This window comes from Rhipicephalus microplus, unplaced genomic scaffold, assembly GCF_043290135.1.
Source record: "Rhipicephalus microplus isolate Deutch F79 unplaced genomic scaffold, USDA_Rmic scaffold_35, whole genome shotgun sequence".
Taxonomy (NCBI): Eukaryota; Metazoa; Arthropoda; class Arachnida; order Ixodida; family Ixodidae; genus Rhipicephalus; species Rhipicephalus microplus.
The window spans coordinates 1322254-1342895 of record NW_027464608.1 but is presented as its reverse complement, the minus strand read 5'-3'; the positions used below and the strand labels follow the sequence as shown (position 1 = coordinate 1342895).

The 20642-nt window shown below is 42.8% G+C and overlaps 1 protein-coding gene across 1 annotated transcript in view; it reads right to left on the bottom strand.

Moving 5' to 3' along the window:
* LOC142786874 (uncharacterized) overlaps positions 1-20642 on the bottom strand; it is a 123577-nt gene that overhangs the window by 91947 nt on the left and 10988 nt on the right. Inside the window, exon 5 of the mRNA XM_075884573.1 lies at positions 20358-20584. Within this exon, the coding sequence (XP_075740688.1) occupies positions 20358-20584 (227 nt within the window). The remainder of the gene's footprint in view (positions 1-20357; positions 20585-20642) is intronic.

Sequence of the window (20642 nt, the reverse complement as noted above, 5' to 3'; positions counted from 1 at the left end):
ATCCAGAACTAGAAACTCCACAACTAGAAACTCAACAACTAGAAACTCCACAACTAGAGACCCCACAACTAGAAACTCCACAACTAGAAATTTCACAACTAGAAACTCTGCAAGAAGAAACTCCGACTAGAAACTCCACAACTAGAGACTCCACAACTAGAGACTCGACAACTAGATACTCCGCAACTGGAAACTCCAGAACTAGAAACTCCACAACTAAAAACTGCACAACTAGAAACTCCACGACTAGAAACTCCACAACTAGAACCTCCACAACTAGAAATTCCACAACTAGAAACTCCACAATCAGAAACTCCGCAACTAGAAACTCCACAACTGGAAACTCTACAACTAGAAACTCCACAACTAGAGACGCCGCAAATGAAACTCCGACACTAGAAACTTCGCAACTAGAAACTCCACAAGTAAAAATTTCACAACTAGAAACTCTGTAACAAGAAACTCCGACTAAAAACTCCACAACTAGAGACTCCACAACTACAGACTCGACAACTAGATACTCCGCAACTGAAAACTCCAGAACTAGAAACTCCACAACTAGAAACTGCGCAACTAGAAACTTCACGACTAGAAACTCCACAACTTGAACCTCCATAACTAGAGTCTCCACAACCAGAAACTCCACAACTAGATACTCCAAAACTAGAGACTCTACAACTGGAAACTCCACTACTAGGCTTCACAACTAGAAATTTACACTCCGCAACTAGAAACTCCACAAGTAGGAACACCAACTTCAAACTCCACAACTAGAGACTCCACAACTAGAAACTCAACAACTAGAAACTCTACAGCTAGAAACTCCACGACTAGAAAGTCCACAACTAGAAACTCCGACTAGAAACTCCACAACTAGAGACTCCACCATTAGAGACTCGACAACTAGAGACTCCACAACTAGAAACTCCGAAACTAAAAACTTCACAACTAGAAACTCCACAACTAGAAACTCCACAACCAGAGACTCCACAACTAGATACTCCAAAACTAGAGGCTCTACAACTAGAAACTCCAAAACTAGAGACTCTACAACTAGAAACTCCACAACTAGAAACTGCGCAACTAGAAACTCCACGACTATAAACTCCACAACTAGAACCTCCATAACTAGAGTCTCCACAACCAGAGACTCCACAACTAGATACTCCAAAACTAGAGACTCTACAACTAGAAACTCCACAACTAGAAACTCCACAACTAGAAACTCCTCAACTAGACACTCCGCAACTAGACACTCCACAACTAGAGACTCCGCAATTGAACATCCACAACTGGAAACTCCACAACTAAAAACTCAACAACTAGAAACTCCACAACTAGAAACTCCACAAGTAGAAATTTCACAACTAGAAACTCTGCAACAAGAAACTCCGACAAGAAACTCCACAACTAGAGACTCCACAACTACAGACTCGACAACTAGATACTCCGCAACTGGAAACTCCAGAACTAGAAACTCCACAACTAGAAACTCCACAACTAGAAACTCCACAACTAGAGACTCCACAACTAGAACCTCCACAACTGGAAACTCCGCAACTAGAAACTCCACAACTAAAAACTCCAGAACTTGAAACTCCGCAACTAGAAGCTCCACAAATAGGAACTCCACAACTAGAAACTCCGCAACTCGAAACTCCACAACTAGAGACTCAAAAACCAGAAACTCCGCAACTAGAAACTCCACAACTGGACACTCCACAACTGGAAACTCAACAACTAGAAACTCCACAACTAGAGACTCCACAACAACAAACTCCACAACTAGAAATTTCACAACTAGAAACTCTGACACTAGAAACTCCGACTAGAAACTCCACAACTAGAGACTCCACAACTAGAGACTCGACAACTAGACACTCCGCAACTGGAAACTCCAGAACTGGAAACTCCACAACTAGAAACTGCGCAACTAGAAACTTCACGACTAGAAACTCCACAACTAGAACCTCCACAACTAGAAACTCCGCAACTAGAAACTCCACAACTAGAAACTCCCCAACTTGAAACTCCACAACTAGAAATTCACAAAAAAAAAACTCCACAACCAGAAACCCCGCAACTAGAAACTCCGATTACAAACTGCACAACCAGGGACTCCACAACTACAGACTCCACAACTAGAGACTCCACAACCAGAAACTCCGCAACCAGAAAATCCACAACTGCAAACTCCACATCTAGAAACTTCACAACTAGAGACTCCGCAATTGAACCTCCGCAACTAGAAACTCAACAACTAGAGACTCCACAACTAGAAACTCCACAACTAGATACTCCCCAACTAGAAACTCCAGAGCTAGAGCCTCCGCATTTGAAACTCCGCAACTAGAATCTCCACAACGAGAAACTCCACAACTAGAAACTCCACAACTAGAGCCTCCGCAATTGAAACTCCGCAACTAGAAATTCCGCAACTGGAAACTCAACAACTAGAAACTCTACAGCTAGAAACTCCACGACTAGAAAGTCCACAACTAGAAACTTCGACTAGAAACTGCACAACTAGAGACTCCACCATTAGAGCCTCGACAACTAGAGACTCCACAACTAGAAACTCCGAAACTAGAAACTTCACAACTAGAAACTCCACAACAAGAACCTCCACAACTAGAAACTCCGCAACTAGAAACTCCACAACTAGAAACTCCAGAACTTGAAACTCCACAACAAGAAACTTCACAACTAGAAACTCCGCATCTAGAAACTCCGATTACAAACTGCACAACTAGAAACTCCACAACTAGAGACTTCTCAACTAGTGACTCCACAACCAGAAACTCCGCAACTAGAAACTCCACAACTGGAAACTCCACAACTAGAAATTCGACAACTAGAGACTCCGCAATTTAACATCCAGAACTAGAAACTCCACAACTAGAAACTTAACAACTAGAAACTCCACAACTAGAGACCCCACAACTAGAAACTCCACAACTAGAAATTTCACAACTAGAAACTCTGCAAGGAGAAACTCCGACTAGAAACTCCACAACTAGAGACTCCACAACTAGAGACTCGACAACTAGATACTCCGCAACTGGAAACTCCAGAACTAGAAACTCCACAACTAAAAACTGCACAACTAGAAACTCCACGACTAGAAACTCCACAACTAGAACCTCCACAACTAGAAATTCCACAACTAGAAACTCCACAATCAGAAACTCCGCAACTAGAAACTCCACAACTGGAAACTCCACAACGAGAAACTCCACAACTAGAGACGCCGCAAATGAAACTCCGACACTAGAAACTTCGCAACTAGAAACTCCACAAGTAGAAATTTCACAACTAGAAACTCTGCAACAAGAAACTCCGACTAGAAACTCCACAACTAGAGACTCCACAACTAGAGACTCGACAACTAGATACTCCGCAACTGGAAACTCCAGAACTAGAAACTCCACAACTAAAAACTGCACAACTAGAAACTCCACGACTAGAAACTCCACAACTAGAACCTCCACAACTAGAAATTCCACAACTAGAAACTCCACAATCAGAAACTCCGCAACTAGAAACTCCACAACTGGAAACTCCACAACGAGAAACTCCACAACTAGAGACGCCGCAAATGAAACTCCGACACTAGAAACTTCGCAACTAGAAACTCCACAAGTAGAAATTTCACAACTAGAAACTCTGCAACAAGAAACTCCGACTAAAACTCCACAACTAGAGACTCCACAACTAGAAACTCCGCAACTAGAAACTCCGCAACTGGAAACTCCAGAACTGGAAACTCCACAACTAGAAACTGCGCAATTAGAAACTTCACGACTAGAAACTCCACAACTAGAACCTCCACAACTAGAAACTCCGCAACTAGAAACTCCACAACTAGAAACTCCCCAACTTGAAACTCCACAACTAGAAATTCACAAAAAAAACTCCACAACCAGAAACCCCGCAACTAGAAACTCCGATTACAAACTGCACAACCAGGCACTCCACAACTACAGACTCCACAACTAGAGACTCCACAACCAGAAACTCCGCAACCAGAAAATCCACAACTGCAAACTCCACATCTAGAAACTTCACAACTAGAGACTCCGCAATTGAACCTCCGCAACTAGAAACTCAACAACTAGAGACTCCACAACTAGAAACTCCACAACTAGATACTCCCCAACTAGAAACTCCAGAGCTAGAGCCTCCGCATTTGAAACTCCGCAACTAGAATCTCCACAACGAGAAACTCCACAACTAGAAACTCCACAACTAGAGCCTCCGCAATTGAAACTCCGCAACTAGAAATTCCACAACTGGAAACTCAACAACTAGAAACTCTACAGCTAGAAACTCCACGACTAGAAAGTCCACAACTAGAAACTTCGACTAGAAACTCCGCAACTAGAAACTCCACAACTAGAAACTCCAGAACTTGAAACTCCACAACAAGAAACTTCACAACTAGAAACTCCGCATCTAGAAACTCCGATTACAAACTGCACAACTAGAAACTCCACAACTAGAGACTTCTCAACTAGTGACTCCACAACCAGAAACTCCGCAACTAGAAACTCCACAACTGGATACTCCACAACTAGAAATTCGACAACTAGAGACCCCGCAATTTAACATCCAAACTAGAAACTCCACAACTAGAAACTTAACAACTAGAAACTCCACAACTAGAGACCCCACAACTAGAAACTCCACAACTAGAAATTTCACAACTAGAAACTCTGCAAGGAGAAACTCCGACTAGAAACTCCACAACTAGAGACTCCACAACTAGAGACTCGACAACTAGATACTCCGCAACTGGAAACTCCAGAACTAGAAACTCCACAACTAAAAACTGCACAACTAGAAACTCCACGACTAGAAACTCCACAACTAGAACCTCCACAACTAGAAATTCCACAACTAGAAACTCCACAATCAGAAACTCCGCAACTAGAAACTCCACAACTGGAAACTCCACAACGAGAAACTCCACAACTAGAGACGCCGCAAATGAAACTCCGACACTAGAAACTTCGCAACTAGAAACTCCACAAGTAGAAATTTCACAACTAGAAACTCTGCAACAAGAAACTCCGACTAAAACTCCACAACTAGAGACTCCACAACTACAGACTCGACAACTAGATACTCCGCAACTGGAAACTCCAGAACTAGAAACTCCACAACTAGAAACTGCGCAACTAGAAACTCCACGACTAGAAACTCCACAACTAGAACCTCCATAACTAGAGTCTCCACAACCAGAAACTCCACAACTAGATACTCCAAAACTAGAGACTCTACAACTGGAAACTCCACAACTAGGCTTCACAACTAGAAATTTCACAACTAAAAACTCTGTAACCAGAAACTCCACAGCTACACACTCCGCAACTAGATACTCCAAGGTAGGAACACCGACTTCAAACTCCACAACTAGAGACTCCACAACTAGAAACTCAACAACTAGAAACACTACAGCTAGAAACTCCACGACTAGAAAGTCCACAACTAGAAACTCCGACTAGAAACTCCACAACTAGAGACTCCACCATTAGAGACTCGACAACTAGAGACTCCACAACTAGAAACTCCGAAACTTAAAACTTCACAACTAGAAACTCCACAACTAGAAACTCCACAACTAGAAACTCCACAACCAGAGACTCCACAACTAGATACTCCAAAACTAGAAACTCCACAACTAAAAACTCAACAACTAGAAACTCCACAACTAGAAACTCCACAAGTAGAAATTTCACAACTAGAAACTCTGCAACAAGAAACTCCGACTAGAAACTCCACAACTAGAGACTCCACAACTACAGACTCGACAACTAGATACTCCGCAACTGGAAACTCCAGAACTAGAAACTCCACAACTAGAAACTCCACAACTAGATACTCCACAACTAGAACCTCCACAACTGGAAACTCCGCAACTAGAAACTCCACAACTGGAAACTCCAGAACTTGAAACTCCGCAACTAGAAGCTCCACAAATAGGAACTCCACAACTAGAAACTCCGCAACTAGAGACTCCACAACTAGAGACTCGACAACTAGATACTCCGCAACTGGAAACTCAAGAACTAGAAACTCCACAACTAAAAACTGCACAACTAGAAACTCCACGACTAGAAACTCCACAACTAGAACCTCCACAACTAGAAATTCCACAACTAGAAACTCCACAATCAGAAACTCCGCAACTAGAAACTCCACAACTGGAAACTCCACAACGAGAAACTCCACAACTAGAGACGCCGCTAATGAAACTCCGACACTAGAAACTTCGCAACTAGAAACTCCACAAGTAGAAATTTCACAACTAGAAACTCTGCAACAAGAAACTCCGACTAGAAACTCCACAACTAGAGACTCCACAACTAGAGACTCGACAACTAGATACTCCGCAACTGGAAACTCCAGAACTAGAAACTCCACAACTAAAAACTGCACAACTAGAAACTCCACGACTAGAAACTCCACAACTAGAACCTCCACAACTAGAAATTCCACAACTAGAAACTCCACAATCAGAAACTCCGCAACTAGAAACTCCACAACTGGAAACTCCACAACGAGAAACTCCACAACTAGAGACGCCGCAAATGAAACTCCGACACTAGAAACTTCGCAACTAGAAACTCCACAAGTAGAAATTTCACAACTAGAAACTCTGCAACAAGAAACTCCGACTAAAACTCCACAACTAGAGACTCCACAACTAGAGACTCGACAACTAGACACTCCGCAACTGGAAACTCCAGAACTGGAAACTCCACAACTAGAAACTGCGCAACTAGAAACTTCACGACTAGAAACTCCACAACTAGAACCTCCACAACTAGAAACTCCGCAACTAGAAACTCCACAACTAGAAACTCCCCAACTTGAAACTCCACAACTAGAAATTCACAAAATAAAAACTCCACAACCAGAAACCCCACAACTAGAAACTCCGATTACAAACTGCACAACCAGGCACTCCACAACTACAGACTCCACAACTAGAGACTCCACAACCAGAAACTCCGCAACCAGAAAATCCACAACTGCAAACTCCACATCTAGAAACTTCACAACTAGAGACTCCGCAATTGAACCTCCGCAACTAGAAACTCAGCAACTAGAGACTCCACAACTAGAAACTCCACAACTAGATACTCCCCAACTAGAAACTCCAGAGCTAGAGCCTCCGCATTTGAAACTCCGCAACTAGAATCTCCACAACGAGAAACTCCACAACTAGAAACTCCAAAACTAGAGCCTCCGCAATTGAAACTCCGCAACTAGAAATTCCACAACTGGAAACTCAACAACTAGAAACTCTACAGCTAGAAACTCCACGACTAGAAAGTCCACAACTAGAAACTTCGACTAGAAACTCCGCAACTAGAAACTCCACAACTAGAAACTCCAGAACTTGAAACTCCACAACAAGAAACTTCACAACTAGAAACTCCGCATCTAGAAACTCCGATTACAAACTGCACAACTAGAAACTCCACAACTAGAGACTTCTCAACTAGTGACTCCACAACCAGAAACTCCGCAACTAGAAACTCCACAACTGGATACTCCACAACTAGAAATTCGACAACTAGAGACCCCGCAATTTAACATCCAAACTAGAAACTCCACAACTAGAGACCCCACAACTAGAAACTCCACAACTAGAAATTTCACAACTAGAAACTCTGCAAGGAGAAACTCCGACTAGAAACTCCACAACTAGAGACTCCACAACTAGAGACTCGACAACTAGATACTCCGCAACTGGAAACTCCAGAACTAGAAACTCCACAACTAAAAACTGCACAACTAGAAACTCCACGACTAGAAACTCCACAACTAGAACCTCCACAACTAGAAATTCCACAACTAGAAACTCCACAATCAGAAACTCCGCAACTAGAAACTCCACAACTGGAAACTCCACAACGAGAAACTCCACAACTAGAGACGCCGCAAATGAAACTCCGACACTAGAAACATCGCAACTAGAAACTCCACAAGTAGAAATTTCACAACTAGAAACTCTGCAACAAGAAACTCCGACTAAAACTCCACAACTAGAGACTCCACAACTACAGACTCGACAACTAGATACTCCGCAACTGGAAACTCCAGAACTAGAAACTCCACAACTAGAAACTGCGCAACTAGAAACTCCACGACTAGAAACTCCACAACTAGAACCTCCATAACTAGAGTCTCCACAACCAGAAACTCCACAACTAGATACTCCAAAACTAGAAACTCTACAACTGGAAACTCCACAACTAGGCTTCACAACTAGAAATTTCACAACTAAAAACTCTGTAACCAGAAACTCCACAGCTACACACTCCGCAACTAGATACTCCAAGGTAGGAACACCGACTTCAAACTCCACAACTAGAGACTCCACAACTAGAAACTCAACAACTAGAAACACTACAGCTAGAAACTCCACGACTAGAAAGTCCACAACTAGAAACTCCGACTAGAAACTCCACAACTAGAGACTCCACCATTAGAGACTCGACAACTAGAGACTCCACAACTAGAAACTCCGAAACTTAAAACTTCACAACTAGAAACTCCACAACTAGAAACTCCACAACTAGAAACTCCACAACCAGAGACTCCACAACTAGATACTCCAAAACTAGAAACTCCACAACTAAAAACTCAACAACTAGAAACTCCACAACTAGAAACTCCACAAGTAGAAATTTCACAACTAGAAACTCTGCAACAAGAAACTCCGACTAGAAACTCCACAACTAGAGACTCCACAACTACAGACTCGACAACTAGATACTCCGCAACTGGAAACTCCAGAACTAGAAACTCCACAACTAGAAACTCCACAACTAGATACTCCACAACTAGAACCTCCACAACTGGAAACTCCGCAACTAGAAACTCCACAACTGGAAACTCCAGAACTTGAAACTCCGCAACTAGAAGCTCCACAAATAGGAACTCCACAACTAGAAACTCCGCAACTCGAAACTCCACAACTAGAGACTCAAAAACCAGAAACTCCGCAACTAGAAACTCCACAACTGGAAACTCCACAACTGGAAACTCAACAACTAGAAACTCCACAACTAGAGACTCCACAACAACAAACTCCACAACTAGAAATTTCACAACTAGAAACTCTGACACTAGAAACTCCGACTAGAAACTCCACAACTAGAGACTCCACAACTAGAGACTCGACAACTAGACACTCCGCAACTGGAAACTCCAGAACTAGAAACTGCGCAACTAGAAACTCCACGACTAGAAACTCCACAACTAGAACCTCCACAACTAGAAACTCCGCAACTAGAAACTCCACAACTAGAAACTCCCCAACTTGAAACTCCACAACTAGAAACTCCAGAACTTGAAACTCCACAACAAGAAACTTCACAACTAGAAACTCCGCATCTAGAAACTCCGATTACAAACTGCACAACTAGAAACTCCACAACTAGAGACTTCTCAACTAGTGACTCCACAACCAGAAACTCCGCAACTAGAAACTCCACAACTGGAAACTCCACAACTAGAAACTCGACAACTAGAGACTCCGCAATTTAACATCCAGAACTAGAAACTCCACAACTAGAAACTCAACAACTAGAAACTCCACAACTAGAGACCCCACAACTAGAAACTCCACAACTAGAAATTTCACAACTAGAAACTCTGCAAGAAGAAACTCCGACTAGAAACTCCACAACTAGAGACTCCACAACTAGAGACTCGACAACTAGATACTCCGCAACTGGAAACTCCAGAACTAGAAACTCCACAACTAAAAACTGCACAACTAGAAACTCCACGACTAGAAACTCCACAACTAGACCCTCCACGACTAGAAATTCCACAACTAGAAACTCCACAATCAGAAACTCCGCAACTAGAAACTCCACAACTGGAAACTCCACAACTAGAAACTCAACAACTAGAGACGCCGCAAATGAAACTCCGACACTAGAAACTTCGCAACTAGAAACTCCACAAGTAGAAATTTCACAACTAGAAACTCTGCAACAAGAAACTCCGACTAAAAACTCCACAACTAGAGACTCCACAACTACAGACACGACAACTAGATACTCCGCAACTGGAAACTCCAGAACTAGAAACTCCACAACCAGAAACTGTGCAACTAGAAACTCCACGACTAGAAACTCCACAACTAGAACCTCCATAACTAGAGTCTCCACAACCAGAAACTCCACAACTAGATACTCCAAAACTAGAGACTCTACAACTGGAAACTCCACTACTAGGCTTCACAACTAGAAATTTCACAACTAAAAACTCTGCAACCAGAAACTCCACAGCTACACACTCCGCAACTAGAAACTCCACAAGTAGGAACACCGACTTCAAACTCCACAACTAGAGACTCCACAACTAGAAACTCAACAACTAGAAACTCTACAGCTAGAAACTCCACGACTAGAAAGTCCACAACTAGAAACTCCGACTAGAAACTCCACAACTAGAGACTCCACCATTAGAGACTCGACAACTAGAGACTCCACAACTAGAAACTCCGAAACTAAAAACTTCACAACTAGAAACTCCACAACTAGAAACTCCACAACTAGAAACTCCACAACCAGAGACTCCACAACTAGATACTCCAAAACTAGAGGCTCTACAACTAGAAACTCCAAAACTAGAGACTCTACAACTAGAAACTCCACAACTAGAAACTGCGCAACTAGAAACTCCACGACTAGAAACTCCACAACTAGAACCTCCATAACTAGAGTCTCCACAACCAGAGACTCCACAACTAGATACTCCAAAACTAGAGACTCTACAACTAGAAACTGCACAACTAAAAACTCCACAACTAGAAACTCCTCAACTAGACACTCCGCAACTAGACACTCTACAACTAGAGACTCCGCAATTGAACATCCACAACTGGAAACTCCACAACTAAATACTCAACAACTAGAAACTCCACAACTAGAAACTCCACAAGTAGCAATTTCACAACTATAAACTCTGCAACAAGAAACTCCGACAAGAAACTCCACAACTAGAGACTCCACAACTACAGACTCGACAACTAGATACTCCGCAACTGGAAACTCCAGAACTAAAAACTCCACAACAAGAAACTCCACAACTAGAAACTCCACAACTAGAGACTCCACAACTAGAACCTCCACAACTGGAAACTCCGCAACTAGAAACTCCACAACTAAAAACTCCAGAACTTGAAACTCCGCAACTAGAAGCTCCACAAATAGGAACTCCACAACTAGAAACTCCGCAACTCGAAACTCCACAACTAGAGACTCAAAAACCAGAAACTCCGCAACTAGAAACTCCACAACTGGAAACTCCACAACTGGAAACTCAACAACTAGAAACTCCACAACTAGAGACTCCACAACAACAAACTCCACAACTAGAAATTTCACAACTAGAAACTCTGACACTAGAAACTCCGACTAGAAACTCCACAACTAGAGACTCCACAACTAGAGACTCGACAACTAGACACTCCGCAACTGGAAACCCCAGAACTGGAAACTCCACAACTAGAAACTGCGCAACTAGAAACTCCACGACTAAAAACTCCACAACTAGAACCTCCACAACTAGAAACTCCGCAACTAGAAACTCCACAACTAGAAACTCCCCAACTTGAAACTCCACAACTAGAAATTCACAAAAAAAACTCCACAACCAGAAACCCCGCAACTAGAAACTCCGATTACAAACTGCACAACCAGGGACTCCACAACTACAGACTCCACAACTAGAGACTCCACAACCAGAAACTCCGCAACCAGAAAATCCACAACTGCAAACTCCACATCTAGAAACTCCACAACTAGAGACTCCGCAATTGAACCTCCGCAACTAGAAACTCAACAACTAGAGACTCCACAACTAGAAACTCCGCAACTAGATACTCCCCAACTAGAAACTCCAGAGCTAGAGCCTTCGCATTTGAAACTCCGCAACTAGAATCTCCACAACGAGAAACTCCACAACTAGAAACTCCACAACTAGAGCCTCCGCAATTGAAACTCCGCAACTAGAAATTCCACAACTGGAAACTCAACAACTAGAAACTCTACAGCTAGAAACTCCACGACTAGAAAGTCCACAACTAGAAACTCCGACTAACTACTCCACAACTAGAGACTCCACCATTAGAGACTCGACAACTAGAGACTCCACAACTAGAAACTCCGAAACTAGAAACTTCACAACTAGAAACTCCACAACAAGAACCTCCACAACTAGAAACTCCGCAACTAGAAACTCCACAACTAGAAACTCCAGAACTTGAAACTCCACAACAAGAAACTTCACAACTAGAAACTCCGCATCTAGAAACTCCGATTACAAACTGCACAACTAGAAACTCCACAACTAGAGACTTCTCAACTAGTGACTCCACAACCAGAAACTCCGCAACTAGAAACTCCACAACTGGAAACTCCACAACTAGAAACTCGACAACTAGAGACTCCGCAATTTAACATCCAGAACTAGAAACTCCACAACTAGAAACTCAACATCTAGAAACTCCACAACTAGAGACCCCACAACTAGAAACTCCACAACTAGAAATTTCACAACTAGAAACTGCAAGAAGAAACTCCGACTAGAAACTCCACAACTAGAGACTCCACAACTAGAGACTCGACAACTAGATACTCCGCAACTGGAAACTCCAGAACTAGAAACTCCACAACTAAAAACTGCACAACTAGAAACTCCACGACTAGAAACTCCACAACTAGAACCTCCACAACTAGAAATTCCACAACTAGAAACTCCACAATCAGAAACTCCGCAACTAGAAACTCCACAACTGGAAACTCCACAACTAGAAACTCAACAACTAGAGACGCCGCAAATGAAACTCCGACACTAGAAACTTCGCAACTAGAAACTCCACAAGTAGAAATTCCACAACTAGAAACTCTGCAACAAGAAACTCCGACTAAAAACTCCACAACTAGAGACTCCACAACTACAGACTCGACAACTAGATACTCCGCAACTGGAAACTCCAGAACTAGAAACTCCACAACTAGAAACTGCGCAACTAGAAACTCCACGACTAGAAACTCCACAAATAGAACCTCCATAACTAGAGTCTCCACAACCAGAAACTCCACAACTAGATACTCCAAAGCTAGAGACTCTACAACTGGAAACTCCACTACTAGGCTTCACAACTAGAAATTTCACAACTAAAAACTCTGCAACCAGAAACTCCACAGCTACACACTCCGCAACTAGAAACTCCACAAGTAGGAACACCGACTTCAAACTCCACAACTAGAGACTCCACAACTAGAAACTCAACAACTAGAAACTCTACAGCTAGAAACTCCACGACTAGAAAGTCCACAACTAGAAACTCCGACTAGAAACTCCACAACTAGAGACTCCACCATTAGAGACTCGACAACTAGAGACTCCACAACTAGAAACTCCGAAACTAAAAACTTCACAACTAGAAACTCCACAAGTAGAAATTTCACAACTAGAAACTCTGCAACAAGAAACTCCGACTAGAAACTCCACAACTAGAGACTCCACAACTACAGACTCGACAACTAGATACTCCGCAACTGGAAACTCCAGAACTAGAAACTCCACAACTAGAAACTCCACAACTAGAAACTCCACAACTAGAGACTCCACAACTAGAACCTCCACAACTGGAAACTCCGCAACTAGAAACTCCACAACTAGAAACTCCAGAACTTGAAACTCCGCAACTAGAAGCTCCACAAATAGGAACTCCACAACTAGAAACTCCGCAACTCGAAACTCCACAACTAGAGACTCAAAAACCAGAAACTCCGCAACTAGAAACTCCACAACTGGAAACTCCACAACTGGAAACTCAACAACTAGAAACTCCACAACTAGAGACTCCACAACAACAAACTCCACAACTAGAAATTTCACAACTAGAAACTCTGACACTAGAAACTCCGACTAGAAACTCCACAACTAGAGACTCCACAACTAGAGACTCGACAACTAGACACTCCGCAACTGGAAACCCCAGAACTGGAAACTCCACAACTAGAAACTGCGCAACTAGAAACTCCACGACTAAAAACTCCACAACTAGAACCTCCACAACTAGAAACTCCGCAACTAGAAACTCCACAACTAGAAACTCCCCAACTTGAAACTCCACAACTAGAAATTCACAAAAAAAACTCCACAACCAGAAACCCCGCAACTAGAAACTCCGATTACAAACTGCACAACCAGGGACTCCACAACTACAGACTCCACAACTAGAGACTCCACAACCAGAAACTCCGCAACCAGAAAATCCACAACTGCAAACTCCACATCTAGAAACTCCACAACTAGAGACTCCGCAAATGAACCTCCGCAACTAGAAACTCAACAACTAGAGACTCCACAACTAGAAACTCCGCAACTAGATACTCCCCAACTAGAAACTCCAGAGCTAGAGCCTTCGCATTTGAAACTCCGCAACTAGAATCTCCACAACGAGAAACTCCACAACTAGAAACTCCACAACTAGAGCCTCCGCAATTGAAACTCCGCAACTAGAAATTCCACAACTGGAAACTCAACAACTAGAAACTCTACAGCTAGAAACTCCACGACTAGAAAGTCCACAACTAGAAACTCCGACTAACTACTCCACAACTAGAGACTCCACCATTAGAGACTCGACAACTAGAGACTCCACAACTAGAAACTCCGAAACTAGAAACTTCACAACTAGAAACTCCACAACAAGAACCTCCACAACTAGAAACTCCGCAACTAGAAACTCCACAACTAGAAACTCCAGAACTTGAAACTCCACAACAAGAAACTTCACAACTAGAAACTCCGCATCTAGAAACTCCGATTACAAACTGCACAACTAGAAACTCCACAACTAGAGACTTCTCAACTAGTGACTCCACAACCAGAAACTCCGCAACTAGAAACTCCACAACTGGAAACTCCACAACTAGAAACTCGACAACTAGAGACTCCGCAATTTAACATCCAGAACTAGAAACTCCACAACTAGAAACTCAACAACTAGAAACTCCACAACTAGAGACCCCACAACTAGAAACTCCACAACTAGAAATTTCACAACTAGAAACTGCAAGAAGAAACTCCGACTAGAAACTCCACAACTAGAGACTCCACAACTAGAGACTCGACAACTAGATACTCCGCAACTGGAAACTCCAGAACTAGAAACTCCACAACTAAAAACTGCACAACTAGAAACTCCACGACTAGAAACTCCACAACTAGAACCTCCACAACTAGAAATTCCACAACTAGAAACTCCACAATCAGAAACTCCGCAACTAGAAACTCCACAACTGGAAACTCCACAACTAGAAACTCAACAACTAGAGACGCCGCAAATGAAACTCCGACACTAGAAACTTCGCAACTAGAAACTCCACAAGTAGAAATTCCACAACTAGAAACTCTGCAACAAGAAACTCCGACTAAAAACTCCACAACTAGAGACTCCACAACTACAGACTCGACAACTAGATACTCCGCAACTGGAAACTCCAGAACTAGAAACTCCACAACTAGAAACTGCGCAACTAGAAACTCCACGACTAGAAACTCCACAAATAGAACCTCCATAACTAGAGTCTCCACAACCAGAAACTCCACAACTAGATACTCCAAAGCTAGAGACTCTACAACTGGAAACTCCACTACTAGGCTTCACAACTAGAAATTTCACAACTAAAAACTCTGCAACCAGAAACTCCACAGCTACACACTCCGCAACTAGAAACTCCACAAGTAGGAACACCGACTTCAAACTCCACAACTAGAGACTCCACAACTAGAAACTCAACAACTAGAAACTCTACAGCTAGAAACTCCACGACTAGAAAGTCCACAACTAGAAACTCCGACTAGAAACTCCACAACTAGAGACTCCACCATTAGAGACTCGACAACTAGAGACTCCACAACTAGAAACTCCGAAACTAAAAACTTCACAACTAGAAACTCCACAACTAGAAACTCCACAACTAGAAACTCCACAACCAGAGACTCCACAACTAGATACTCCAAAACTAGAGGCTCTACAACTAGAAACTCCAAAACTAGAGACTCTACAACTAGAAACTCCACAACTAGAAACTGCGCAACTAGAAACTCCACGACTAGAAACTCCACAACTAGAACCTCCATAACTAGAGTCTCCACAACCAGAGACTCCACAACTAGATACTCCAAAACTAGAGACTCTACAACTAGAAACTCCACAACTAGAAACTCCACAACTAGAAACTCCTCAACTAGACACTCCGCAACTAGACACTCCACAACTAGAGACTCCGCAATTGAACATCCACAACTGGAAACTCCACAACTAAAAACTCAACAACTAGAAACTCCACAACTAGAAACTCCACAAGTAGAAATTTCACAACTAGAAACTCTGATACAAGAAACTCCGACAAGAAACTCCACAACTAGAGACTCCACAACTACAGACTCGACAACTAGATACTCCGCAACTGGAAACTTCAGAACTAGAAAATCCACAACTAGAAACTCCACAACTAGAAACTCCACAACTAGAGACTCCACAACTAGAACCTCCACAACTGGAAACTCCGCAACTAGAAACTCCACAACTAAAAACTCCAGAACTTGAAACTCCGCAACTAGAAGCTCCACAAATAGGAACTCCACAACTAGAAACTCCGCAACTCGAAACTCCACAACTAGAGACTCAAAAACCAGAAACTCCGCAACTAGAAACTCCACAACTGGAAACTCCACAACTGGAAACTCAACAACTAGAAACTCCACAACTAGAGACTCCACTACAACAAACTCCACAACTAGAAATTTCACAACTAGAAACTCTGACACTAGAAACTCCGACTAGAAACTCCACAACTAGAGACTCCACAACTAGAGACTCGACAACTAGACACTCCGCAACTGGAAACTCCAGAACTGGAAACTCCACAACTAGAAACTGCGCAACTAGAAACTTCACGACTAGAAACTCCACAACTAGAACCTCCACAACTAGAAACTCCGCAACTAGAAACTCCACAACTAGAAACTCCCCAACTTGAAACTCCACAACTAGAAATTCACAAAAAAAACTCCACAACCAGAAACCCCGCAACTAGAAACTCCGATTACAAACTGCACAACCAGGGACTCCACAACTACAGACTCCACAACTAGAGACTCCACAACCAGAAACTCCGCAACCAGAAAATCCACAACTGCAAACTTCACATCTAGAAACTCCACAACTAGAGACTCCGCAATTGAACCTCCACAACTAGAAACTCAACAACTAGAGACTCCACAACTAGAAACTCCACAACTAGATACTCCCCAACTAGAAACTCCAGAGCTAGAGCCTTCGCATTTGAAACTCCGCAACTAGAATCTCCACAACGAGAAACTCCACAACTAGAAACTCCACAACTAGAGCCTCCGCAATTGAAACTCCGCAACTAGAAATTCCACAACTGGAAACTCAACAACTAGAAACTCTACAGCTAGAAACTCCACGACTAGAAAGTCCACAACTAGAAACTCCGACTAACTACTCCACAACTAGAGACTCCACCATTAGAGACTCGACAACTAGAGACTCCACAACTAGAAACTCCGAAACTAGAAACTCCACAACAAGAACCTCCACAACTAGAAACTCCGCAACTAGAAACTCCACAACTAGAAACTCCAGAACTTGAAACTCCACAACAAGAAACTTCACAACTAGAAACTCCGCATCTAGAAACTCCGATTACAAACTGCACAACTAGAAACTCCACAACTAGAGACTTCTCAACTAGTGACTCCACAACCAGAAACTCCGCAACTAGAAACTCCACAACTGGAAACTCCACAACTAGAAACTCGAAAACTAGAGACTCCGCAATTTAACATCCAGAACTAGAAACTCCACAACTAGAAACTCAACAACTAGAAACTCCACAACTAGAGACCCCACAACTAGAAACTCCACAACTAGAAATTTCACAACTAGAAACTCTGCAAGAAGAAACTCCGACTAGAAACTCCACAACTAGAGACTCCACAACTAGAGACTCGACAACTAGATACTCCGCAACTGGAAACTCCAGAACTAGAAACTCCACAACTAAAAACTGCACAACTAGAAACTCCACGACTAGAAACTCCACAACTAGAACCTCCACAACTAGAAATTCCACAACTAGAAACTCCACAATCAGAAACTCCGCAACTAGAAACTCCACAACTGGAAACTCCACAACTAGAAACTCAACAACTAGAGACGCCGCAAATGAAACTCCGACACTAGAAACTTCGCAACTAGAAACTCCACAAGTAGAAATTTCACAACTAGAAACTCTGCAACAAGAAACTCCGACTAAAAACTCCACAACTAGAGACTCCACAACTACAGACACGACAACTAGATACTCCGCAACTGGAAACTCCAGAACTAGAAACTCCACAACCAGAAACTGTGCAACTAGAAACTCCACGACTAGAAACTCCACAACTAGAACCTCCATAACTAGAGTCTCCACAACCAGATACTCCACAACTAGATACTCCAAAACTAGAGACTCTACCACTGGAAACTCCACTACTAGGCTTCACAACTAGAAATTTCACAACTAAAAACTCTGCAACCAGAAACTCCACAGCTACACACTCCGCAACTAGAAACTCCACAAGTAGGAACACCGACTTCAAACTCCACAACTAGAGACTCCACAACTAGAAACTCAACAACTAGAAACTCTACAGCTAGAAACTCCACGACTAGAAAGTCCACAACTAGAAACTCCGACTAGAAACTCCACAACTAGAGACTCCACCATTAGAGACTCGACAACTAGAGACTCCACAACTAGAAACTCCGAAACTAAAAACTTCACAACTAGAAACTCCACAACTAGAAACTCCACAACTAGAAACTCCACAACCAGAGACTCCACAACTAGATACTCCAAAACTAGAGGCTCTACAACTAGAAACTCCAAAACTAGAGACTCTACAACTAGAAACTCCACAACTAGAAACTGCGCAACTAGAAACTCCACGACTAGAAACTCCACAACTTGAACCTCCATAACTAGAGTCTCCACAACCAGAGACTCCACAACTAGATACTCCAAAACTAGAGACTCTACAACTAGAAACTGCACAACTAAAAACTCCACAACTAGAAACTCCTCAACTAGACACTCCGCAATTGAACATCCACAACTGGAAACTCCACAACTAAATACTCAACAACTAGAAACTCCACAACTAGAAACTCCACAAGTAGAAATTTCACAATTATAAACTCTGCAACAAGAAACTCCGACTAGAAACTCCACAACTAGAGACTCCACAACTACCCAGGCAGCACGCCGCCGTTGGACCAATCTTGGACCAACATCGGTTAACATCGGCACCGACGTCGGGCCGACGTCGGAAGTGCAACTTCTTCCAATGTCGGGCCGACGTTCAAGCCAATGATGGGCCGACGTTTTGCCGATGTTTTAGCCAGTATGCAACCAACATTGGGCCGACGAAGGCCCATCGTATTGCCGACAAAGCTGCCAATGTTCGGCCAACATCGGGCCATATTTCAGCCAATCACATGCCATTTTTACGCCGATGTTTGCTGCACGACGAATATTGGCTACGGATGTACGACCGACATTGGACCAATCCAGGGCCACATTGCAGCCAATCGAATGCCGTTATTACACCGATGTTTCCTGCACAACGAATATTGGCTACTGATTGGCTTGCCATTATGTAACCATTATTAGTAGGGAATTTTTCTTACCGAAAGATTTAAACAATATGCCTCGATGACCCGCTCTTGTAGCTTTGCAGCCCTGTATACTTGGGGCAACAGAAAATTGAATGCCGAGAACTGAAAGCAGTTACTCGATCTATTTCATCTTTTATACCTCATTTCCTTTGCTAACACTAGAAGTGTAGTTTATTTTTTTTACCAATTTATCTTTTGCAATAGCGAGTGCTTTATTTGGTACTAGTATTTGGTACAGCAGATCGAAAAAAGTCGTTAGGAAGTAAATGCTGAAAGCGTATGTCCCCCACTTGCAATCCCCACATATGTCCCCCACATGGTAATCGAGAATATTCATAGTTTAGAGCATTTTTTTGTAACTAAAACATGGTGATGGTACTTCCGAATCAGCATAAGCTAGCCGAACAGTGCACCACCGACAGTCTGCAGACTATTTATTCTTTGTTTTTTTTTATTTATTTGGTACAACAAAAAATGTATACATTGAAAAATATATATACACAACTAAAAAAGGCCCGCTCTACTGCAGGTCAGGTTGCGTTGGGGACACAGTGACAGTGGTGCTGTCAAGGCCCTGGCTGCTGTGGCTGGGCAGGAAGCCAGCTGCGGCGAGCAGCCAATAATCTGCACTCTGAGAGTGGGGATCATCGGGCTGCTCCACAACAAATGTTTCTCTGAAGCGCCGCTTCCTGCCCCCACAGCGATCACCAGACCCTGGCAGCCACCTCTTAATAAAGTTGAGGGCCTCCGCCTGGTCGCACCCTGCTTTTTGGCAGATGACATCTGCATACAAGAACAGAAATACCATAGTACACATGAAGCACTGCAGTACAGAGAATAC